The 26,412-nt window shown below is 37.5% G+C and overlaps 2 protein-coding genes across 6 annotated transcripts in view; both read left to right on the top strand.

Moving 5' to 3' along the window:
• Positions 1-3,478, top strand: part of adcy3a (adenylate cyclase 3a) — a 55,904-nt gene extending 52,426 nt beyond the window's left edge. For both annotated transcript variants that reach the window (XM_039651311.2, XM_039651310.2), the window contains exon 20: positions 490-3,478. In XM_039651311.2, the coding sequence (XP_039507245.2) occupies positions 490-672 (183 nt within the window). In that variant the 3' untranslated portion in view covers positions 673-3,478. The remainder of the gene's footprint in view (positions 1-489) is intronic.
• Positions 3,479-7,145: 3,667 nt separating this feature from the next.
• Positions 7,146-26,412, top strand: part of wdr26a (WD repeat domain 26a) — a 38,151-nt gene continuing 18,884 nt past the window's right edge. For 2 of the 4 annotated variants that reach the window (XM_039651245.2, XM_089118233.1), the window contains exons 1-5: positions 7,149-7,793; positions 17,599-17,698; positions 19,967-20,023; positions 20,105-20,241; positions 22,409-22,506. In XM_039651245.2, coding sequence (XP_039507179.2) covers positions 7,549-7,793; positions 17,599-17,698; positions 19,967-20,023; positions 20,105-20,241; positions 22,409-22,506 — 637 coding nt within the window. In that variant the 5' untranslated portion in view covers positions 7,149-7,548. Of the gene's footprint in view, positions 7,794-17,598; positions 17,699-19,966; positions 20,242-22,408; positions 22,507-26,412 lie in introns of all 4 variants that reach the window. The other 2 variants (XM_039651243.2, XM_039651242.2) reach the window with 2 other exon arrangements.

Genomic DNA, 26,412 nt, shown 5'->3' with positions numbered 1-26,412 from the left:
GAGGTTTGTTCTCGCCCATCAATCAAGTACGGTTGAGCTTCTATTTATGTTCACTGATCAATGTTTTAATGTGAATAAAAGCCTAAATTAAATCTCTTTATGAACTTTTTGTAGCATTAAAGTGGTAGTTGCGTAGACTGTCAATTGGAGGGACAGATTTCTCTCTGAGATTTCCTTCAAATATCTTAATTTGTGCTTCAAAGTTGAATGAAAGTCTTATGAGTTTGGAACAACACGAGGGTGAGTAAATGAGGACAGAACCCTTTAAATGATCAGAAATGTATTGTAGTTGGTGTTGCTTTATTGTCTTGTAGTCGATTTTTTTCTGCAAGACATATAAAACTTTAATAATCACTTGGGTGTTACTAATGTATTTTATGTTGTAGAATAAAACATGACATTATCTATCAAAAACCTTGACTTCATTATGATAGAACCGGAAGGGTTGTTAGACTAACTTTAACCCTAAACGCACTCTGCTCCCCCCAGGTGGTGGAGGACTGCTACTGCATCCTGAAGGACTACGGCTTCCGCTTCGTGAGGAGGGGGCCGATATTTGTCAAGGGGAAAGGAGAGCTGCTCACCTATTTCTTAAAGGGACGTGAAAAACAAGGCTCCTTCATTAACGGCTCTTTTGTCACCCTACCGCACCAAGTGGTGGACAGCTCTTGACCAACACGCACACACACACACACACACTCTGTCGTACTCTTCAAACTTGCTCGCGCGAACCTCACGTCATACCTCTTCTGCCGAGTACATGTGCTCCAGTAATTAGTACTTTCAAATGTGTTTTCTCTATTTATTAGCCTGAGGAAAGAAATGTTGGCGGGAAAATGAGACAGACTGTCTGTTTATAAAATATACGTTTTGAAAGTGTGCACAGCCGCGAATGAATGAAACAAAAGTTGAATGATTTTAATAGGCTGCTGAAGTGATACAGTTTGAGAGGAGGTTGTTTTTAAACTCATACCGCACAGAATCCAATGAACTCTACTGTATATTACACAATGCGCTGCTCAAAGGAACCTATTTTTGTTGTTCTTTCATTTGAAATCCTTTTATTATTTAATCCTTTATTATTTAAAGATTACCCTGACATGTCCAGATAACTGAATGTTGTTTGCAATTGAAAAGCTACTCTGAATGCCTGTGTAGGAAAGCATACTGACTGCCTTTGCATAGTGTGTGTGTGTGTGTGTAGACATGCATTTCTATAGTCTCTAGTCACCTTTTCTTTATTTGTTGACTTTATAATAGATAAACATGGGGTTCTAAAGTCTGAGGCCACATCAAATCATGGGTTTTATTCAGATTAACCCTGGATTTCAAAAACTTCATAAAAAATAATTCTATTTTTTTTTATGCCGTTTCCCCCTATCAGATATTTTAGCAGTCATCATGAATTAGGTATCATTGGAAAGTTTAAACACAAAATTCGTCCTTTAAAACCGTCTTGAAATTGGACGTTTAATGGTACTTTAATGTCACCATGAAATTAAAATTGACAACGTTTTTTAATAATAAATTATTTATTTGTCCACATATTATTTTGTGGACAAATGCTCCCTCGTTCACCTCCCCTTCCCCCTGAAATGACGGATGTTGTCCAAAAAATCCTCCACAACTCACATTCAGATCTCCCTCCATTGAGTTAGCAACTTCCTACGATCCAATCAATTCCCAAAGACAAAATCTGGATCAAAACCCAGATCCGGGCCACATGTGGATTTAACTCGTACCAGATCTGGACCGACACTATGTTGCTGTCTGGGTAGAGATATGGCTTTTGTTTTTGAGTCCAAGTTGTTTTTGCCAAATATATATTTATAGTTATGGCAAAAAAAATTGCTTTACAGCTAATTTAAATATTTGCTGCTGATATTTTGCCCCCTTAAAGGAGTAGTTCACTTTTAAAAAAAACTTTTGCTTTTTCTAATTTTACTCACCCCCATGTCATCCAAGATGTTCATGTCTTTCTTTCTTCAGTCGAAAAGAAATTAAGGTTTTTGATGAAAACATTCCAGGATTTTTCTCCATATAATGGACTTCAATGGGAACCAAACGGTTCAAGGTCCAAAAGAGAGTTTCACTGCAAACTGTAAACTGTTGAAAAGGCTTTAAACGACACCAGACAATGAATAAGGGTCTTATCTTGGAAAATGATCGCTCATTTAAAAAAAGAAAGTTCAAGTTTTATAAGCTCAAATGCTCGCCTTGCTCTGTTAGGGTTAGGGTGTGATGCGCATTCGTGACTCTCCTGTTCGAACTCGTTTAGCAAAATGAACAAATCTTTTTTCGTGTCATTTGGTTCATTCAACGACGAAATGAACGAGTTGACTCAGGAAAAGATTTGTTTATTTTGATGAACGAGTTCAAAGAGGAGAGTCACGAATGCGCATCACACCCTAACCCTAACAAAGCAAGGCAACCATTTGTACTTATAAAACGTAAACTTTTTTTAATTTATTTTTTTAAATGAGCGATCGTTTCGATCAAGCGACTTGACATCTGAAATTGTTTAAAGCCCTTTGAACAGTTTGCACTAAAACTGTCTTTTGGACATTGAACCGTTTGGACCCCATTGAAGTCCATTATATGGCAAATCCTGGAATGTTTTCATCAAAAACCTTCATTTCTTTTCGACTGAAGAAAGAAAGACATGGACATCTTGGATGACATGGGGGTGAGTAAATTTTCAGTTTTTTTAAAAAGTGAACTACTCCTTTAATTCGCATTTTTGCCAATCTTCTACCCAACGATCAAAGCGGCGTAATCTCATAAAAGTGTGGACTCGTAGGAAGGCCCCTTTTATATCATTAAAATGGATGTGACAGCACTAACTACAAGTATATTTACGATTGTAAAAACACTGTATTATGTTCTACAAATAAAAGCAAGCACTTTCACTGGTGGTCTCAGACTTTTGGACCCCGCTTTTCCAGAAAGTGTTCCTCACGTGCCAAATACGTCAGATTGCGGTACTCTTGAGGACGCGGGGTGTAGGAGTATCACTGTGAACGGGTTTGTTGCACCACATTCATGGCAGTATTGCAGGGATGAATGTTTCTTAATTCAGAATATATTCCCCATGGTGTCTTTCCTCAAAGATTAGATGAATGTGCAATAGTTTTATTCTTTTACGGCATTCTGCTCTCCAGTACAGTTTGAAAAATAGCCCTCCTCTCCCAGCAAGTCATATTTTTATATTAAGATGTAAAAGTTGTAGTTAAAGAGGATTGAGCGAAGAGACCGAGCGATGCAACGGCGTGTCTTAAATACTGGCCAAACGGTTCATTTATTACCAGTGTCAGAAAGCAGAAGTCACGTCTGATTTCGACTTTGATATGTTCAAATGGTTTATGAAGGCATGACATTGTGGCCGATCTCTGTGGTTTGATACCAGACTAAAATTTGATATTTTTGAATTATCCTTCGATATGGAATAAAATGGCACTTTGAATGATCTGTTACCTGATGCTGTGTGAGATTGATTATTTGAACCTTTTATGTTACAAAGAACCTTCTTTGGATTTAAAAAAAAAACAGTAACTCTTCCTAATGATTTTCAATTTTACAAACACTTTTCATATTCGACATAATGGTTCACCAAACGCCAGAGCTACTCCAATAATTGGCTCTGCCATAAAATGTTGGTCACATGGTGTTACAACACTGTAATCAATAAAATAAGATAACGCTGTTTCGAGGGAATCTGATACTGATGAATGTTTCACAACGATAACGATAAAGGCAAATGGTTAATTATCTTTGCTTTACTCCCTCAATATACCACATTAGCTACATCCAGCCTAAGGTGGTTTGCTACTGGTCTGGTTTTAAAAGAGTTTTAGGCACTGGTGGTCACACTTTATATTAAGTTTATTTATGTACTTACATAAAGAATTTAGATACAATTTACTGATTATGTTGCAGTATTAAAAAACCCTTGTGCTGCTATTGAGGTAGGAAAGGGTACGCCGGTACGGTTAGAGACAGGTTTAGTGCTGGGCATGATGGTGTGAGGGAAGGGTCAACTGTGTAATTTCAAGTGTTATTACATTATAGGACTGTCCTGGAAGACCAGCTAAGACCTTGAATGGTCTTAAATGGAGAGCCTTTTATAGGGTTAGTTCCCCAAAAATGAAAATGATGTCATTTATGACTCACCCTCATGTCACCTGAAGACAATACAATGCTGTATAAAGTTGTCGTTTTTGTTATTTTTGGACCAAAATGTATTTCCGATGCTTCAAAACATAACTAACCCATTGATGTCACATGGACTACTTGATGATGTCTTTATTTCCTTTCTGGACAAGGAAAGTACCGTACATGTTCAATGGAGGGAAAGAAAGCTCTCGGACTAAATCTAAAATATCTTAAACTGTGTTCTGAAGATTAACGAGGTCCGACGGGCTTGGGGATGACATGAGGGCAAGTCATTAAGGACATCATTTTCATTTTTGGCGAACTAACCCTTTAAAGTCGTGTCCTGTCCCACAAACTCACAGCAAAAAGCTTAGCCAGCACAGCATCCAAAAGCAAATGTACACTAACATTTAAAAGTTTGCAAATACCTTACACAGTAGGCTCATCATTTCTGAAAATGAAAATATTTTCAATTTGAAAATGTTTATTATGTTTATTATCCACTAATAGTTCACTTGAGGGAGTGAAGGAAAACAAGTGTGAATTGGGACACCGAGTGCACCGGAAGAGCAGTCGCTTTACACAGTTTGTGCCGTTTATTAATTAATCATTCGAAACTTGGCAAACTGGCAGCTCCAGTAGTAACAAACAGATTTATCTTACTGTATTACTTTTACATTTTCAATAAAATATAAATTTATCAAATAATCAATTACTTTTTCAAATTGTGAATGACGCAAGTTACTTTCTTTTCTCATTTATTGACCGACAGCTCTCCTATTGCCATGTTGGGTAATCATGCAAGTGGTGTGTGCGCTGTGTGAACATGATGAGTATTGTAGATCTAGAGTAAATGTTAGCATTTACTCATCTCACTTGCACAGAACACTCAGTATTCCTCAAAATAAATAAAAAACAGTTAAATGCAAACTCTGAATATTATGCAAACCTGCAATACACTAATTAAATGTTAAATTACACAAATATACTTTATGTACTTAATCTCACTTTATTGACCAATTTATTTGCTGCTGACCTTCGTTGATCCAATTCAACCATATTAATAAGCAAAGATGACTTAGATAAACATCACTTTTTTTTTTCTTTTTTTTTTTTTGTTAAAGTTAAAATGTTGAACTTCTCTTGGCAGCACAGCTGAAAGGCTTGTTTGAGCGGCGCCCTCTACTGTACAGGCGTGAATCTGTATCTCCTTTAGTCTGAGGCTTATTCATTTCACTTTTGGTGTGAAAGGGCCTTTACGTTTAGCACACAAAAAAATATAACCTTTTGTTTTTTAAAAAAAACAAACAAGAAAGCCCAGCAGCTTAGATGTAGATGTAGCTTTATGCAATAAAGAACACATAACTTTCCGTAACCTATATATTTTAGATTTATTATTTGCTTTAAATTAAATTAAGATTGTATTTTTGGTAATTGAACCTGAATGAATTTAAAATGAATGTGTTATATTCAGATCATATATTTGTTTTTCTTAAAATTTGAACTAACCAACTTTATTCTCAGCTGAATTATAAATAAATTATTTCTGTATAAAATAAAAACAGATTTGATTTTTTTTAATCAATGTAGAATGTGTAACTGAAAAATAAACAGATTATGACTCTGTTCGAGGACAAGAAATTAAAACCAATGTGACATGATGAATGTCCAAATGGCAAGATGAGAGAGAGAGAGAGAGAGAGAGAGAGAGAGAGACAGAGAGAGAGAGAGAGAGAGAGAGAGAGAGAGAGAGAGAGGTTTTTGGTTGCTTGACAGTTGTAGGTTACACACACACACACACATATATATATATATATATATATATATATATATATATATATATATATACAGTATATATATATATATATATATATATATATATATATATATATTCCAGTTTGAATTATTTCCTGTACAGATGCACAAACAATATCAAACTATACAAATAAAATAGTTCTGAATTATGTGTTACACAAAAGTGTTACAACTAACCCCTCCATCTGTTACAATTAACCCCACATATGGGATTGTAATATTTGCACTTCTGTCACTTTCAGTGCAACTGTACGAAAATGGTAGAAAAAAACTTTAAGTGGTCATTTGTAGCATAGATGTGTATGTTACTTGTGTAAAAAAGTAGGCTATTAATCTAACCTAATTATTTTTTAATTAATTGAGCCAAAACCAAAATGCGTTAGGTTGGGCCCGGCTCTCCCCTAAACTAATTTCTTGGCCGCATGTTATTTTTTCATTTTCTCTCCCATCTTTCTTATATTTTTCAAGTTATTAAAAAGGTAATATTTAACTCAAGTCTGTATTTTCTGCATTCATTTATAAACAAACATTACACAAACTGTATTATAAACAAGTCAAATCTGTATTTTCTGCATTCATTACATAATGTTGTGATGGACTAGACACAATGGAGTGTTTTTTTTTAAGTAGAACATTAAATAGGCTAAACAAAGAAGGAAACGGACGAAAGAAAAAATACAAGAGAGGGGTATAACTAATCAGAAAAGATTATATGTCAATGGGAAATATTAAAAGACTGACGTATTTCAATTATTTTTAAAGCCATCTTGTTACAAGAGTCAAAGATAGTCACAAAGTAATGTAGTACTTCAACAAGCAAAACATTAAAATTAAGTTTATTGAACTTTTTAAAATTCAAAACAGAATTCAATATCAAGTTCTTGACACATTTCTTTTTGTAAGTAAAACTTGAAACACAACAATTATTTAAATAAAAAGAAACAACACAAAGGAAACGTAAAACAAGGCATCACAAACAACTTATTTAGCTGAGATACAGTTGGACTTTTCGATCTTTTAAAAACTTTATAGACTCTAAATACATTTTGAAGTCTGCTTTAAACTGAGCAAACATGGGTTTTGAGTAAGTCAATTTAGTTTGTTTTTTTTAATAATTTTAGTTTGACGTTTAATTTTCCTAATAACAAAAAGAGCGAGTTCAAGGTTGTTGCGGCGCTTCCGGTGACGTCATCACGCTCCGACGTCCATAATGGACTTGCAGCTGTTCAGTGACAAACAATAACAAGAGCAGCGAGCGAGTGAGCGAGCGGCTTCCGTGTCTGTAATCGCGCTGGTATTATTAAAAGCCCGTGAGGCATCTCGACTCTGACATTGTCGGCGAGGAAAACTCTGGCCTCCGCTGCCACTTCCTCCGACTCGGACACCGGCGGAGCTTCGCCGCCCCCGCGGAAGAAAAGCCGAGTCTCGGCGGCGGAGGGAGCAGGAGAGAGCGGGGCTTCTGTAACCGGGATCACGGGCCTCTCTGCGGCGTCTCTCCCAACCCCCCACCAGCACTCGGCCATCCGCCTCAACAACAGCTCGCAGTCGCGCAGATCCGCTTCTGCAAACGCGGTTAATAACATGCAGGCCAACGGGACGGGAGGCCAGGAGCCGGAGCCGCAGATGTCTTGCAGGAACGGGGAGTCCTCGTCGTCCGTCGCGGGAGCCGTGCACTCAAACGGGCTGATGCCCTCCGCTAATAACGGGCTGCCGTCCACCGAGAGCCCGGAGCCGGACAGCAGCGCGAAGAAGAAGAAGAGACTGTCCCAGAGCGACGAGGACGTGATCAGGCTCATCGGTCAACATCTACACGGGTTAGGACTCAAGTGAGTGTTGAAGCCATGATGCTGTCAGTGTCAGTGGTGCGGGTTTGGGCTTTCGCGAGGGTCACGCTGGTGTTTTTGTGCCGTGACAGTGATGTTTTCGTGTTTGGCACTGCTGATATAGTGTTGTTATTATGGTGGCAGTGGTGTTTTTGTAACGTGTCAGTGGTGTTATTGTTTTCATAACGGCGTCAGTGCTGTTTTTGTTCTGTCATGATGGTGTCAGTGGTGTTTTTGAGCTTTTATGATGGTGTCAGTGGTGTTTTGAGCTTTCATGATCCTGTCAGTGGTGTTTTTGAGCTTTCATGATGGTGTCAGTGGTGTTTTTAGTGTTGTCAGTGGTGTTTTTGAGCTTTTATGATGGTGTCAGTGGTGTTTTTGAGCTTTCATGATGGTGTCAGTGGTGTTTTTAGTGTTGTCAGTGGTGTTTTTGAGCTTTTATGATGGTGTCAGTGGTGTTTTTGAGCTTTTATGATGGTGTCAGTGGTGTTTGAGCTCTCATGATCCTGTCAGTGGTGTTTTTAGTGTTGTCAGTGGTGTTTTTGAGCTTTTATGATGGTGTCAGTGGTGTTTTTGAGCTTTCATGATCCTGTCAGTGGTGTTTTTAGTGTTGTCAGTGGTGTTTTTGAGCTTTTATGATGGTGTCAGTGGTGTTTTTGAGCTTTTATGATGGTGTCAGTGGTGTTTTTGAGCTTTCATGATCCTGTCAGTGGTGTTTTTAGTGTTGTCAGTGGTGTTTTTGAGCTTTTATGATGGTGTCAGTGGTGTTTTTGAGCTTTCATGATCCTGTCAGTGGTGTTTTTGAGCTTTTATGATGGTGTCAGTGGTGTTTTTGGGCTTTTATGATGGTGTCAGTGGTGTTTTTGAGCTTTCATGATGGTGTCAGTGGTGTTTTTGAGCTTTCATGATCCTGTCAGTGGTGTTTTTGAGCTTTTATGATGGTGTCTGTGGTGTTTTTGAGCTTTTATGATGGTGTCAGTGGTGTTTTTAGTGTTGTCAGTGGTGTTTTTGAGCTTTTATGATGGTGTCAGTGGTGTTTTTGAGCTTTCATGATCCTGTCAGTGGTGTTTTTGAGCTTTTATGATGGTGTCTGTGGTGTTTTTGAGCTTTTATGATGGTGTCAGTGGTGTTTTTGAGCTTTCATGATCCTGTCAGTGGTGTTTTTAGTGTTGTCAGTGGTGTTTTTGAGCTTTTATGATGGTGTCAGTGGTGTTTTTGAGCTTTCATGATCCTGTCAGTGGTGTTTTTGAGCTTTTATGATGGTGTCAGTGGTGTTTTTGGGCTTTTATGATGGTGTCAGTGGTGTTTTTGAGCTTTCATGATGGTGTCAGTGGTGTTTTTGAGCTTTCATGATCCTGTCAGTGGTGTTTTTGAGCTTTTATGATGGTGTCTGTGGTGTTTTTGAGCTTTTATGATGGTGTCAGTGGTGTTTTTAGTGTTGTCAGTGGTGTTTTTGAGCTTTTATGATGGTGTCAGTGGTGTTTTTGAGCTTTCATGATCCTGTCAGTGGTGTTTTTGAGCTTTTATGATGGTGTCTGTGGTGTTTTTGAGCTTTTATGATGGTGTCAGTGGTGTTTTTGAGCTTTCATGATCCTGTCAGTGGTGTTTTTACTTAGTGTTGTCAGTGGTGTTTTTGAGCTTTTATGATGGTGTCAGTGGTGTTTTTGAGCTTTCATGATGGTGTCAGTGGTGTTTTTAGTGTTGTCAGTGGTGTTTTTGAGCTTTTATGATGGTGTCAGTGGTGTTTTTAGCTTTTATGATGGTGTCAGTGGTGTTTTTGAGCTTTTATGATGGTGTCAGTGGTGTTTTTGAGCTTTCATGATCCTGTCAGTGGTGTTTTTAGTGTTGTCAGTGGTGTTTTTGAGCTTTTATGATGGTGTCAGTGGTGTTTTTGAGCTTTCATGATCCTGTCAGTGGTGTTTTTGAGCTTTTATGATGGTGTCAGTGGTGTTTTTGAGCTTTTATGATGGTGTCAGTGGTGTTTTTGAGCTTTCATGATCCTGTCAGTGGTGTTTTTAGTGTTGTCAGTGGTGTTTTTGAGCTTTTATGATGGTGTCAGTGGTGTTTTGAGCTTTCATGATGGTGTCAGTGGTGTTTTTGAACTTTCATGATGGTGTCAGTGGTGTTTTTGGGTTTTCATGATGGTGTCAGTGGTGTTTTTGAGCTTTTATGATGGTGTCAGTGGTGTTTTTGAGCTTTCATGATCCTGTCAGTGGTGTTTTTAGTGGTGTCAGTTGTGTTTTTGAGCTTTTATGATGGTGTCAGTGGTGTTTTTGTGCTTTCATGATGATGTCAGTGGTGTTTTTGAGCTTTCATGATCCTGTCAGTGGTGTTTTTAGTGGTGTCAGTGGTGTTTTTGAGCTTTTATGATGGTGTCAGTGGTGTTTTTGTTCGGTCATGATGGTGTCAGTGGTGTTTTTGAGCTTTTATGATGGTGTCAGTGGTGTTTTTAGTGGTGTCAGTGGTGTTTTTGAGCTTTTATGATGGTGTCAGTGGTGTTTTTGAGCTTTCATGATGGTGTCAGTGGTGTTTTTGAGCTTTTATGATGGTGTCAGTGGTGTTTTTGAGCTTTCATGATCCTGTCAGTGGTGTTTTTAGTGGTGTCAGTTGTGTTTTTGAGCTTTTATGATGGTGTCAGTGGTGTTTTTGTGCTTTCATGATGATGTCAGTGGTGTTTTTGAGCTTTCATGATCCTGTCAGTGGTGTTTTTAGTGGTGTCAGTGGTGTTTTTGAGCTTTTATGATGGTGTCAGTGGTGTTTTTGTTCGGTCATGATGGTGTCAGTGGTGTTTTTGAGCTTTTATGATGGTGTCAGTGGTGTTTTTGAGGTTTCATGACGGTGTCAGTGGTGTTTTTGAGCTTTCATGATCCTGTCAGTGGTGTTTTTGAGCATTCATGATCCTGTCAGTGGTGTTTTTAGTGATGTCAGTGGTGTTTTTGAGCTTTTATGATTGTGTCAGGGGTGTTTTTGTGCTTTCATGATGGTGTCAGTGGTGTTTTTGAGCTTTCATGGTCCTGTCAGTGGTGTTTTTAGTGGTGTCAGTGGTATTTTTGAGCTTTTATGATGGTGTCAGTGGTGTTTTTGTGCTTTCATGATGGTGTCTGTGGTGTTTTTGAGGTTTCATGATCCTGTCAGCGGTGTTTTTGAGCTTTCATGATCCTGTCAGTGGTGTTTTTGAGCTTTCATGATCCTGTCTGTGGTGTTTTAAGTGGTGTCAGTGGTATTTTTGAGCTTTTATGATGGTGTCAGTGGTGTTTTTGAGGTTTCATGACGGTGTCAGTGGTGTTGAGCTTTCATGATGGTGTCAGTGGTGTTTTTGAGCTTTCATGATCCTGTCAGCGGTGTTTTTGAGCTTTCATGATCCTGTCAGTGGTGTTTTTATTGGTGTCAGTCAGAGGTGTTTTTGAGCTTTTATGATGGTGTCAGTGGTATTTTTGTGCTTTCATGATGATGTCAATGGTGGTTTTGTAATAGGTGTGTGAATTTTATTCGTTTTAGTGGTGTTTTTTTGATGGTGTCAGTCGTGTTATATTTTTTTCATGACAGTGTCAGTGGTGCTTTTGTGTTTACATGAGGGTGTCAGGGATGTTTTTGTAATGTGTCAGTGGATTATTATTGGTGTCAGTGTGTTTTTGTTCTTTCATGACTGTCAGTGGATTCTACTGGTTTTAGTTGTGTTTTTATGACTGTTTCAGTGGTGTTTTTGTTCTGTCATGACAGTGTCAGTGGTGTTTTTTGTGATTTCATGATGGTGTCAGCGGAGATTTTGTAATGTGTCTGTGGATTTTATTGGTTTTAGTAGTGTTTTTTATGATGGTAACGTTTCAATGGATTTTATTGGTGTCAGTGGTGTTTTTGTTTTTTCATGAAGGTGTCAGTGGATTTTATTGGTTTTAGCAGTGTTTTCATGACCGTGTCAGTGGTGTTTTTGAGCTTTCATGATGGTGTGAATGGTGTTTTTGTAACGTATGTGGATTTTACCGGTTTTAGTACTGAGAGTGCCGATTTAACCCCGATTTCAGGCATTTCTGAATATTGCTGTTTTTTTAACTTGTCAGTGCTGTTATTGGTTTCATAAGTGTCAATGGTGTTTTGTAACATGTTAGTGGATTTTTTCCCCAGTGTTTTATTTTCTATGGTGCCAGTAGAGTTTGTGTTTTCATGGTGGGATTTTTGTGTAATTTGTCAGTGTTATTATTTTTGGGTTTTCATGATGGTGTCAGTGGTGTTTTAGTGCTTTTATGTTGTCAATGGAGTTTTTGATTTTTCACATTAGTGTTTTTTTTGGTAATATGTCTGTGTTTTGATAATGTCAGTGGTGTACATCAAAATATAAGTTATAATTGAATATTGCTATAGTACTGATAAATTGCCAGGGTTGCACTACAAAAATCCTTTAAGACCTAATATAAAAAAATAAAACCCAGAATTTTAACAAAATCTGATATTCTCAGTTTTAATAAAAATGTAAAGTTGAAATAACGCCTATGCCTATATAGAAAAGTATTAGGACTGAATGATACATCGAAATAGGGATGGGACGGTATGAAAATTTCATATCACGATTATAGTGTCCAAAATAATCGTGATTATCAATATTATCACGGTTTTTGTTAAAAATTTATGAAAGTGCTCAAAAAGAACTGATGCTCACACTGAAAACATTTCATTTTATAATTGAAAATCAACAAACATCAAATAAAACAAGTCTCTCTATGCAGTTTTTTAAGCAAGATTCTATTCTATGGCATTTGCTTCTTTATAATGCCCGTCGTCAATAGCAACGCATTATTACACAGCGCACATCCATATCACAACGGACACGCGCTCTTGTTTCATTCAAATACAACTTGCCGTCTTGCGTCTCCGGTTTTTGATTGTATTGCAAAAATGAAATCAGAGTTGATTTATTGTTTACAGAGTTTGATAATATTGGTGTGATATATCTTGTCTGGACGATTGTTTTACAAAATGAATTCATAAACAGGTAAGATTTAAAACATTAGCTAATCTCATTATCAATTCAATATGTCCCCGTAATTATGTGGTAAAAAATAAAATCGGTTTAATACGTGATGTATCTATACTTTACTATCCCTTAAAATATCACTCTTAATAATAGTCTTGTTTGAAGTTGTTCGTTCGTCTTTGGCTCAAATCCACTTGCTACGAACTTTTCTTGGCGGAAGCTTGACGTCTATTTCAAGTGAGTGACTTAAAATGTTTCAACTCAAAACAACATTTCGTGCCCAATTGTTTCCCAGACGTAGTTTTGGTATTAAGGTCAAAGTTAACTTGCCTTGAGTTCGGGTGATGATCACACAAGACGACTCGGCAGATTTGAAGTGTTTCTATTGTAGTGACTTTTTGTTCGGCAGACAAGGTGACCATCCTCGATCAAGTTTCCCTCAGGACTTTTGTAAAACCCAAAATATGACCACACCTCAGATTTGGTCCTCTTAAAAGGCTGAAAAATCTCCTGAGCACAGTCACTCCCTTCCACCATTCCTTCTCGAATAGTAATTTAAAAAAATATTGCGTGCTGCGCGCCTGCGTCAGACTGGCCGACAGGATTCAGTAAGTTATTAAAATCGCGATAATCAAACACGGTTTTAATGATAATTAAATTTTAAACGATAATACTAACCGTCAGTACATTTTATCACGGTTTATAGTGAAACCGGTTATCGTCCCATCCCTACATCGAAATTATCGAAATATCGCAAATGTATAATGTATCGCATATTATGATATGCATATCACAATGACTTACGATTTTAATACTTTAAAAGTCCACAAAAAGTTATGGTAAAAAACGTGTGACATGCTTAATGTCATTAAATGCAATAATCGAAGAACTCATGCGCCTCTCGGAGAGCACGTGATCCCGACATCAGTTCTCTTCTGCAGCTTATTTGGCCAAAAACACACAAAATAATGTCAAAGTTCCTTTGTTGGTGAATATTCACATAAACACAGTCAGTTATGTCTTAAATGGAGTTGAGAAAGAAACCGCGTATGTAACAGTATATCGGATCGCTAAGTGACAGCAGAAAAGTGACGTGTTAGAAAAGTATCCATATTAAAAACTTTATCGACTAAAATAAGCAGCTTCCGGCAGATGGCCATACTCATGGATTTATATGACGATGTGTGGCGTAGATGTAGGAGTAGCGTAAGCTTAGATGCCTTTCGCATTTCAAACAAACTCAAGCTCCTCTAGGGCCCATGAAATCCGTTTCATTTTTTCCCAAATTCCGTTTTATTTTTTCCTGTTTTAATTTTTGGGAATTCATTTTTTTAACCCTTTACTGTTATTTAAGTAGTAAAAAGAGTGTGCTTTTAACGTTAATTATTAAAATGTATACAAATAAAATAGGAATGACCTTAAATTTATTGAGGTAACAGACATTTACTCAGTAGCCATTTCAAGACAAATACTGCACTCTTCAACTAACAACAAAATATGGTTATGACCTTTAAACTATCCAGTAAAATAAATTATATTAGTTTATATAAGTTTAAATAAAGTCACACTCGGTCTCTCTCTCACCCAGTGTCGCTCGTTGAGTTCGCTTCATTTTAGTCCAGTCCGGCGCCTCATAGACAGACGCGGTGTGCACGGAGTTGTGTGTGTGTCTATGTGAGAGAGATGCGTGAGTGATAGAGACGGAGGGAGAGCGGGGAAAGGAAATACAACTGAAAGAATATGCTACGTGTTTTAAATAGCGTTAAAAAAATGAATGAAACGCAATATGTGGCGGCCGGACTTGATTTTGTGGCCGCGAATTAGTCTATGTGTGGGAAACACTGCATAGGTCACGTGCGAGCTGTTCGGCACGGCCAACGATATCTCACGACCAATTCGTACGAATTCATACGAGTGATTAAAAAGTGCCTAATTCGTACTAATTCATACGACCTCACTTGTACGATTTGTCTAAACCCACGTGATGGGTAGGTTTAGGGGCGGGGTCAGGAGTAGGTCATTTGTACGAATTCATACGAATTGGCCAACTCGTAAAATATGCTAAATAGTAAGATTTAGCAAAAATCGTACTAATTCGTACGAGTGAGGTCGTATGAATTGTTACGAATTAGCCCCTTGTAAAATTCTTACGAATTGCCGTGAGACCGGGTTGGCATGGCACTGAGGGCTAATAGCGTAGAGTTTCTTAACTTTTTCGCAGACGAAAGCAGAGCTGTGGCGAGCTGCTTCGCCATGCTTCAATTGTTTTGATTTCGTGTCGCCCAGATTTGCTTGCGCCGGTCTGCATTTTCACCAGACATACATTCTTCTCTTACACAAAAACTGAATTTCAAACCAAATATGTAAATTCCACAAAATTCTGTGTTAACACTAGATTCCGCGTTAATTTGCCAATTCCGCAATTCCGTCCGTTTCTGTGATCGTGGAATTTATAGAGCCCTACCCCTCCCACATTTCTCTGAAAAAATCTCCTTTTAGACTCTAATTCGCACTTCCTTTTTTATTAATCCGTCAAAGGTTACTCTTCTGCTGTAAATCGATGCGCACAGCCGTCTGCCAGAAGCTAGTTATTTTCATCGATAAAGTTTTAAATATGGAAATTTTTCTTCGACGAACACATCACTTCGCTTCAGAAGGCCTTTATTAACCCGCCAGAGCCGTGTGGAGCACTTTTATCATGGATGGATGTGCTTTGATGGACTTCAAAACATAAATGGCCATTCATTGCCATTATCGGGCCAGTGCTGTAGGGGTGTGCGATATAGCGTCTGTGATATCGTAATTGCTGATTTAACAAACTGACATAATCAATAACACACCCATTGAGTACACACATACATTATGTGATGTAGTTCAGTAGATTACACTAGCACGCGTGCACCTTTAGAGTGTGTACTTTAACTGTGTGATTTGGTCTATTATAATGCCCCTGTATGTCTTTTATACTGTATGTCATTTAATGTAGTTAACCAATATTACACGAAGAGAGCTGTTTTCTCCTCAAGATATTGATTTTATACAAATTACATTTTAATATACAAGTTAATATTAGGAGACTTACATTTTAGACAAAAATCGCCTGTTTCGCTATATTCCGCCAACGAAAATAGTTTGAAACACTAAGTCCACTGTTTTACTGAGCAACATATGTGGTGTATCTTTACTGACGATTCACTCAATAATACAGTAAAATGTTTCCTTCCTGAATGAATCAGCCGTTTGAATTAATCAATTGAATCTCAATGACTCGCTCATTAACTGTGACTTGCTGCCACCGCCTGGTGGGTTTAATATCACATTTGAAGTAACTTGATTTCTAAATAATTTAAAATAACAGTATTTAACGTTTTATATTTTCAACATTTCAAAACATTATCTTTAACTGATCTACACTGTTTAATAGGGTTGGGTATCGAGAATCGAGTATCGATTGGAACCGAGACTAACTTTTCGTTTTTTCCCGGAATCGTTCAAAAGTTAAAATTTCGATTCCTAGTTTCGATATTCACAGTCCGCCGAGCGGAAGAAGAAACCGCTGAACAACACCAACGAAGAAGCTTCTACCGGAAGTGTTGGCATAACCGCGCGAGTCGAACATGAGTAGCTTACGTCGGCGGTCCAAAGTCCGGCTTCACTTTTCTAAAAATAACGAAATCTCGGCAAAATGCAAAATTTGTGACAAAAGGAGTACTTTTACAGAAGGAGTATTTCCTTCAGAAAGGCCGTTGGTTAGCAAGGTTAGCTAAACTTTTTTGACCCTGCCTCTTAAAAGAATCGGAATCGAGAATCGTTAGGAACCGGAATCGAAGCAAGGAATCCGAATCAAAATCGTTCAAATTCAAACGATACCCAACCCTACTGTTTAACTTGAATAAAGGTTGATCTATATTTATATAGTTGTTTAGATTACAATTAAATTATAAATTATATAAATTAATTAGATCGCAATTTCTGTACCTGGATACATCTGTAAACCTACCATAAAAGCACCGTTTATTTCAATTATATGTTTGTTCTGTTGTATTTATTTGTGCTTTTGCTCGTAATTTGACCATTTGCTCCTTTGAATTACTTGCTGTTTAAATGAGTCAATCTAGTAGCTTTTGGTGTCCTCATAACCTTGTTTATTATGGTATCAAAAATAACAAAAACAATACTAGGCTTATTTTAAATGGCCCATTCTTTTTTTACTTTATAATTTTTTTGTTGTTGTGTGGGGCCAGTGAAAATTTTGCAGTGAAAACTGTTGAGCCCTGGCCCGAACATTTTAACTCTGATTGTAATTGTCTGACAAATGAACGTTATATACACCTAGGATGGCTTGAGGGGGAGTAAATAATGGGGTAATGTTCATTTTTGGGTGAACTAGCCTAACCCTTTAAAGCATTATTGCATCGCATATCACATTTTTCTTCAATATTTGTGCAGATCTAGTATGCACATCTAGTCTATTAGTTTGCCAGTTCATATTGACAAGGTAAAAGCCAAGTAAAATAGCTTGTTGCAGTAATGCATCTTGCCTAACATAGTCTTTGTTAGGAGTGTCAACCCCATTTGGTCTCTTCTGGTGTAGAAATCCAGATGAATTGGTGCTCCACACAATTTATAGTGAACAGTGGGAGAGGTGTTCCTTTCTAGGAAGTGAAACATTCAGGGTTTATATGTTAATTATTGCTTTCATGAGTCAAACACTGACTTCTTGTTGCTAGGAGATTGGAAGTGTGTGTGTCTGTTCTCTAATCCTAAGTCTACCATGTGAAAGGAACATCAATCCACTTCACATTGTTAATTAACATATTTCTTTTTGTCATGTTCCAGTCAAACGGTGGACCTGTTGATGCAGGAATCGGGCTGTAGACTTGAGCATCCGGCTGCTACCAAGTTTCGTAATCATGTGATGGAGGGAGAGTGGGAAAAGGTGAGTCTTCACATGGCCTGTCTAGAAATTGTAGTTATTGAAATTGTAGAAATCGTCTAGAATTACTTGTACTTGAATGAAACGGAATTGGAAAAAAAAAGTTAACTGTATGATTTTGTTTACTGTTGACATGTCACAATGAAGACAATCATTAGAAAAATGAACTGTAATGGTACCATGGGACACTGATGGCATTAGATTTATTGCCATATTACTGAGTGATTGACTCGTAGTATAGAACTAAAGAAGCTTAAAGAGTAGTAGATTAAAAAGATTAAAGGGTTAGTTCATCCAAAATTAAAATTCTGTCATTAATTACTCACCCTCATGTCGTTCCAAACCAGTTAGACCTTTGTTCATCAAGTCTTTATGTATCATGCATTATAAAAGTATTTTATTGCAGTAATTATGTCTTGTAATTCACTTTTATCAAGCATTGAATGGTCTCATAAATAATTGTAACCACAGTTATATTTTAGATAAGCTGTTTGCAATTGGTTTATCTCAAAATGCATTATCTTGGTTTAATTCTTATCTACATAATTGAAAACAATGTGTTTTTCTTAAAGGGAGTAGATCTGATTTATTTGTGCAGCAAAGAGGTGTACCCCAAGGTTCGATGTTGGGTCCACTTCTTTTCACTATTTTTGTTAATGATCTGCCTTGAATGTGTTCTAATTCATCTGTTCAACTGTATGCAGATGATACTGTCATTTATACATCTAAATCACATTTATTGCAAATCCAAACTGCTCTTCAATTGGATTTTAGTACCTTACAGAAATGGCTGTTATCTGATAAACTACTGCTCAATAAAACTAAATCTTATACTATCTTCGGAACAAAAAAACTAATAATCTAATTATAATGTGTAATGACGGTACTTCTACTTCTCTGAATGAAGTTGATAAAGTTAAATACTTGGGTTTATGGCTTGACGACTTTCTTCACAAAATTCATTTTGCAATTAATTTTAATTGTGACGCAAAAAATAAATTTTTCGGTGTTTTATTTTGGTCCAGAAATTGTTTTACACTGTTTCTGCCTGCCGATAAATATCGGCCTGCCGATAAACCGGTCTGGATGTACTTTCTATTTATTCCTCGAAAATATACAGTCATTTCCTTTTTTGTGACTGGATTTCGTCAGCATTTAAGGGGGGCGGCCAACAATGGTGGGGGAAACACTGCAATGTCAGGTGTTACAAGGAATCTGCAAATATTATAATGCATTTTAACTTTAGTTATAGCTATTTATGAAAATATATGATTATTTACACACATGTATCAAAACTCATATTTGATCACCGAAATTAATATTTAATAAAATTAATAAAAAAATAATAAAATTAAATTAATATTTAAAAAAAAAATATATATATATATATATATATATGCTAACTAGCCCCACCTCCACTCACTCACAGCAGCTCAGAGATCCACTCTGTCAACTTTACTGTAGTAAACACGGCACAAGGATAAGAGGAAATACTGGTTTCATTCAGCCATATATGTTTGAACCAGAAACTGATTCAGAAGAAGTGGAAGAGTGAATTATACAGGCTTGTCTATAGGATGGCTGTATTGCTGTCTATGTCGGACACAATAACAGAAATTAATATGATTAGCCTTTTCCTTGACTACTTATCAAACAGATAACGTGCTGCTAATGTTACACAAATAATAATGTTCCCGTTCGACAGCTTCCTTCTATCATCCTTAAAAACACTTTAAACAACTCAGAACATCAGTGGAGAACCATCATAACATCAGACACATGATTCACCCGCTATTGCTAAATGTGCCGGATTTTTCATATCAACAGAAAATATACTGGGATAACCTGGCTTCTCTTGGGACTCTCATGCTTTGCAAACAGTTAATTATTTGCTAAATCCCGCCCCCTCGTGATCTGATTGGTTACAAGCTAGTTTGTGACGTCAGAAACACCAGCGATTTCAAACCGTGTTTTTGAGACTGTCTTTGGTTCACTGCAGAAAATACTCAGCAATGCTGTCGACTTATGAATCTGCACATGTCTTGAAGCACATTAAAAACACGACATAAACACAAACAACATTAAAAACATTAAGTAAAGTATTACAGAATAATTTAGTGGAATCAGATTCCCCATCAATATCTCACAAGATTTGTTTCTAAACTTTGTCCTTTGGTGTATTTAATGGTCATATGGGTCACAACACACCAAACAAGAAACAGATAAGGGTCGTTCAACTTGAGGATCTGTGTGTGTGTTTTATTCTAACAGGCTGAGAGTGACCTCAACGAGCTGAAAGCACTGATGCATTCACCGAGCGCTGTGGTGGTAAGAGTCCAAACTCCTCTCAACATCTCCACCATCAGTTTGATGAATCTTCTTAATGTGATTTTGTCCTGTGTTGTTCAGCGGATGAAGTTCTTGCTCCTGCAACAGAAGTATCTGGAGTATCTGGAGGACGGGAAGGTTCTCGAAGCACTTCAGGTCCTCCGAGCCGAGCTCACGCCGCTGAAGTACAACACCGAACGAATCCACATCCTCAGCGGGTAACACACTTCAGTCCTGTTTTGGGGGCAACAATTTCCTCAGTGTTTTTTAGGTTCCCTATAAAACATTTTGTGCACAATGACAAACAGGAGTAGCCTGGCAAGCCAGACCTACATCCAGATGTTAGGTCTGGGAACTCACAATTGGCATACCTCAATCCGAGGGGCGGGATTAAAAGTTGTCTTTCAATATCTATCTGCACGCCATAGGATAGCGCTAACCAACCAGAGCAACGAACGGCTGTGGCTGAGTGAGTCCCATGCGTTTTCCCACCAGCGGAGCTTTTGATATATTAAACTTTTGCCGTATCCGTTCATCAAAACTCCGAACACATCTTCCTTTTTTTTAAGAATGACTTAAGTGACGTTCTCTTCTCTCCAAGTCGTCCAGAGTCGCGGCCAAAGCCGAATCGAAAGACCACTGTTTGCCAGCAGCATCTTGTTTGTTTTCAAGTAGCAGGGAAATCACCGTCACAACTCTGCCGTCATTGTGTTAAAGGACAACTCCGGCGCAAAATGAACCTTTGGTCTAATTACACATTGTTACCTATTCAACCGTTATCTGAGATTTGTTTTCATGATTGCCGAATGTAAATAGTTTTATCTCTAAAAACAGTTTAGCCTATAACGCTAGTATAATGCTAGTATATGGGGCATAGAGTAATGACAAATAAAAATCGCTTGTTATTACCACTAACAAGGCTCAAAATAGCCCCACACTAACACGACAGTATAATAAGGGTCCCTACATTCAAACCGAAGCATTGGGAACTTTGTCAGTGTCCAAACAGTTTAATAAGAAGATATTTTATACACACAGTCAACTTCGCGAATACAGGAAGTAGCCATCTTTGAAAAATAGTCTCTACCAGTCGATCTACGAACGCCGATCCAAGTGGCGCCGGAGTTCTCCTTTAAGCCCGCCCACCTACTCTATACACGATGTGATTGGCCTGACCAGAGTTTGTTTTTCCACTTCGAAAGCCAACGGAGAGTTGCTAGACCACACTGGCTGCAAAATAATTTTTGCTGCCGCTAGGGTGCGTCTAGATTTCTAGGCTAAAACAGGAGTGCAACATTCAGGGATTGAAATTAACAATTATTTAATGAACTTTGGCGGGAAACGCTGTGAAATCACGAGCCAATTTGGCGTGTTTCTATGTTTACTCACTTTGCTGGGGAAGTTTGGTTCACACTGGACGATTTTAAAATTGTCGGCCGATTTTCCAAACCTGAGACTCCGCACACGGCGATTAAAAAATCACGGCTCTTACAGTTTTCGTCGTACAGTGTGTGTTGCGCAGCCACACGCAAAATCAACACATCACACACAAACCGATTTGACTCCCAAGCATTCCCAGGACAGACGGAAAATCTCGAGAAATCCCTCGAGATCAAACGTGACTTCAGAGTGAACAATCATGGCGGACGAAGAGGATGCAGTGGTGATAGTGTGTAGTTTATTTTTAAAGAAAAAAAAAAACTTCCACCGGACTTTCTGGTGCGCCATACCGCCGGGTGCCGGCTGTTTTGATTTTAGTTTCCTGCCGGTGCTTCCTCTGTGCCTCGTCACCTCGTTTTCTGATTGGCTACACGCCACAGTTCACAGGCTGTGTGCTCGTTTGTCCCCGGGGGGGACGCCACACACGAGGAGAAATCGGGCCAAAAAAATCCAACATGTTGGATATCCCCGATTTGAGATCAGAGCGGTACCGGCATTCTTCCGAGCAGACGAGAGCAGTCTTAACACACCACACACGGCAGGTATATCTGAGCAGATTATTTTACGATAATCGGAGCATCCTTAAGATTGTCGGAAGGGGTGAAACGGGGCTACAAATCGACCTAATAATTCTGCTGTGTGAACCAGGCTAAAGACAAATCTGCATGAATTTAACGCAAATACGCAACTGGTGAGCCTTCATGATGTATTAAATACAGAATCTGCTCATTTCTGGCTTACTTGAACACACGCGTTACTATGCAACAAATAACGGCGCGCTTGTTCACTTGCAGTAATAGTGAAAGTATTTGGTTAACAGAAAAGACATTGATATTTTCTAACATTCCACATGTGTCCTGTATTGATCTGTCCACCTAAAACACATTTTTGATTAAAAAAAAAGGCTGTTAAAATCAATTCCCTATTTTATTTTTCGATCTGTAGGTACCTGATGTGCAGTAACTCTGATGACCTGCGTGCGAAAGCCGAGTGGGAGGGGAAAGGGACGGCCTCACGATCCAAACTCCTCGACAAACTTCAGAGTGAGTTACTCGAAACACATATAAACAAACACCAGCTGCATCATTCCGGTTATGCTACCGTTTAAATCCTGCCACTGAAAACTGAATATGCTTGTGTTGTTATTTAAGGAAATATTGCTTTGAGTGAGTAAATCAGCATTGAAATATGTGTTGATTATGCTTATAGAGTTGTGGCCAAAAGGGATTTTGACACTCTTTATTCAAATATTATTAAAATGTGTTTATTTGTGATCACACAATGAAATTGTGCCGACATCATTTTTGACACAGCTGTCATGCTATGAAATTATGAACGCATGCAAAAACAAGAAAGAACCAATGAAATACTATGAACTGATCATGTTGTTGTAAATGTATGTTTTATCCTGTGAGCTTTTTTTTCTTTATGTAGTTTTTGCACAGTAAAAATAAAATAAAAACACAGGCCAACTAATTCCACAACATTACGCAGTTCATAAAGTCCACTGCTAAAACTTTTAGAAAAGTTGTCATTGATGGCATTCAGGAACTTTTGTTAGTTTAACGAATATTATAAAAGATAGGTTAGATGTGATATTGGGCACAGGAAAACCTATAAAATATAAAATATTTCTATTACAATGTATTTCCTAAAACATTTAAATGAATAACAACGTAAAAATATGTAGTAATAATGGTCTTATTTTAATAACACCATGACAAAAATCTCAACGTTGGCTCGAATTATTTGAGATTCTCTTCTATATTCACTTAATTTTGATAAGAAAACTTGTGAGTTTGATATTTATGCATTATGCTTAAGCAAAAGGTATGAGAGGCTGTGCTATATATGACTATTTTTCGATGCAGAAGTTAGCTATTTCCTGTGGATGTGCCAGACTTCTGATTCGTTCACTGCTAAAGGGAAATAACTAAGAATAACAAAATTCTGTAAACACAAACTATTTGCATTGCAAACCAGTGTGTTTGTAATAATGACAATACATTTAAATAATATGATAATAAATAGCAGTTTGCAATATTGAGCGCGACAAGCTGTATTTTATATACTGTTTATACCATGGTCTGGGTGAATACTCGATTCTGATTGGCTGCAGGGTGTCCGTTAAAAAGTGATAGAGGACACCTAGTAAAGTAGTTCTGGTGAAACTGCCTGTTTACCATTCGAAATTAATAAATAAATGCGCTGCCTACAACGGCTGTGAGTAACCATAGCAACAGGCAGTCACATGCTCTATCATCTAACGTTAGATATTATAGCCTAATACAACAATGAGCGACTTCGTGCTATTTCTTTTAACATTTATGGAGAATATGGCAACTTTGACGACTGGTATGCTGCTGAAGAAAGAAAAAATGTAAATAAAACGGAGGAAATTACACCGCTGCTGCGCTGCTCCATTGAACTCTATTGGTAACGACGTAACTTGCGACCATAGTTGGATAATGATGCTTTCGGGAAACGCACCCCTGAATGAGACCCTGCGGGAGTTTTACGCAGCTGTCCAGACAACCAAGGCAGGAGAAGGCTGAACGTTACAGCGTTTCAAGCCTAAGGAGCCTGAGGCAAATGACCCTCTCTTTGATCTGATTAATTTATTGCCCTCTATAACGTTAAGCGCAAATCGCTGGAGCTCAGAGCTAATTGTTTTTTTATTGTTGTTTGATTAATTGTTTTATGTGTAATAAAAAAACTATGCCTACCTTTGTGTTTCATGAAAAAAAAATGCATTTGTGAACCTGAAGGGATACGAGCTAAGCGGACTATAAATATCTCCGGTTGCTAGATAAACAGTCAGTCAAGTTATTATTTGTAAAAACTAGATTTAGCCTAATTAAAATATAAACTAATGTTTTATTTGGCAAGTGACCATGGTATAAGCGGGTTAATGCCCTCCGAGGTGTCCATTGTCAGGTTTTAATGGACTTCGGCGGAGGCAACCGTCCTCCGCTGCGCGTCGGCCGGTTTACGCCTCGCCGTCGTCCATTAAAACCTGACAATGGACACCTCGTCGGGCATTAACCCTTACATATATTGCAACTATATCACGTAATTCTGACTTTATAACACGTAATTGCAACTATATCACATAATTATGACTTTATAACACGCAATTGCAACTATATCACGTAATTCTGACTTTATAACATGCATTTAAAACTATATCACGTAAGTCTGACTTTATAACACGCAATGACTATATCAGGTAATTCTGACTATAACACGCAATTGCGACTATATCACGTAATTCTGACTTTATATCACGTAATTGCGACTATATCACATAATTCTGATTTTATAATATGCAATTGCAACTATATCACGTAATTCTGAATATAACACGCAATTGCGACTATATCACGTAATTCTGAATATAACACGCAATTGCGACTTTATCACGTAATTCAGACTTTATAACACGCAATTGCGACTATATCACGTAATTCTGACTTTATAACACGCAATTGTAACTATATCACGTAATTCTGACTTTATAACACGCAATTGTAACTATATCACGTAGTTCTGACTTTATATCACGTAATTGCGACTTTATATCACGTAATTCTGATTTTATAACATGCAATTGCAACTATATCACGTAATTCTGAGTATAACACGCAATTGCGACTATATCACGTAATTCTGAATATAACACGTAATTGCGACTATATCACGTAATTCAGACTTTATAACACGCAATTGCGACTATATCACGTAATTCTGACTTTATAACACGCAATTGTAACTATATCACGGAATTCTGACTATAACACGCAATTGTGACTATCACGTAATTCTGACTTTATAACACACAATTGCGACTATATCACGTAAATTTGATTTAATATCATTTAATTCTGACTAACACGCAATTGCAACTTTATATCACGTAATTCTGACTTTTTTTACATGCAATTGCAACTGTATCACATAATACTGACTTTATAACACGCAATTGTGACCATCACGTAATTTTAACTTTATATCACATAATTCTGAGTTTATAACATGCAGTTGCAACTATATCACGTAATTCTGACTTTATAACACGCAATTGCGACTATATCACGTAATTTTGACTACATCACATAATTCTGACTATAACACGCAATTGCGACTTTATCATGTAATTCTAACTTTTTAACACGCAATTGCGACTATATCATGTAATTCTGACTTTATAACACACAATTGCGACTATATCACGTAATTTTGACTTTATATCATGTAATTCTGAGTTTATAACATGCAAGTGCAACTATATCACGTAATTCTGACTATAACACGCAATTGCGACTATAACATGTAATTCTGAATTTATAACACGCAATTGCGACTATATCACGTAATTCTGACTAACACGCAATTGCGACTATATCACGTAATTCTGACTAACACGCAATTGCGACTATATCACGTAATTCTGACTTTATAACACGCAATTGCGACTATATCACGTAATTCTGACTATAACACGCAATTGCGACTATATCACGTAATTCTGACTTTATAACACACAATTGCGACTATATCACGTAATTCTGACTTTATAACACGCAATTGCGACTATATCACGTAATTCTGACTTTATAACACGGAATTGCAACTATATCACGCAGTTCTGACTTTATAACACGCAATTGCGACTATATCACGTAATTTTGACTATATCACATAATTCTGACTATAACACGCAATTGCGACTTTATCACGTAATTCTAACTTTTTAACACGCAATTGCGACTATATCATGTAATACTGACTTTATAACACACAATTGACCTTTCGCCGGCCCCTCCCACAAAATGGCCATTGTCCAATCACACATCATAGCAACCGTTACTGTGTGAGCTGTTCCGTCAAACAGTAAGCGGTGCGCCCACGGCGTTAGTAAATCGGACACATGATACCCCGAGAGATTG

This window comes from Pimephales promelas, chromosome 12, assembly GCF_988280905.1.
Source record: "Pimephales promelas chromosome 12, fPimPro1.hap1.1, whole genome shotgun sequence".
NCBI classification, from domain to species: domain Eukaryota; kingdom Metazoa; phylum Chordata; class Actinopteri; order Cypriniformes; family Leuciscidae; genus Pimephales; species Pimephales promelas.
Note: the sequence above shows the minus strand (reverse complement) of the source record. Positions and strands in the feature narration are given on the sequence as shown.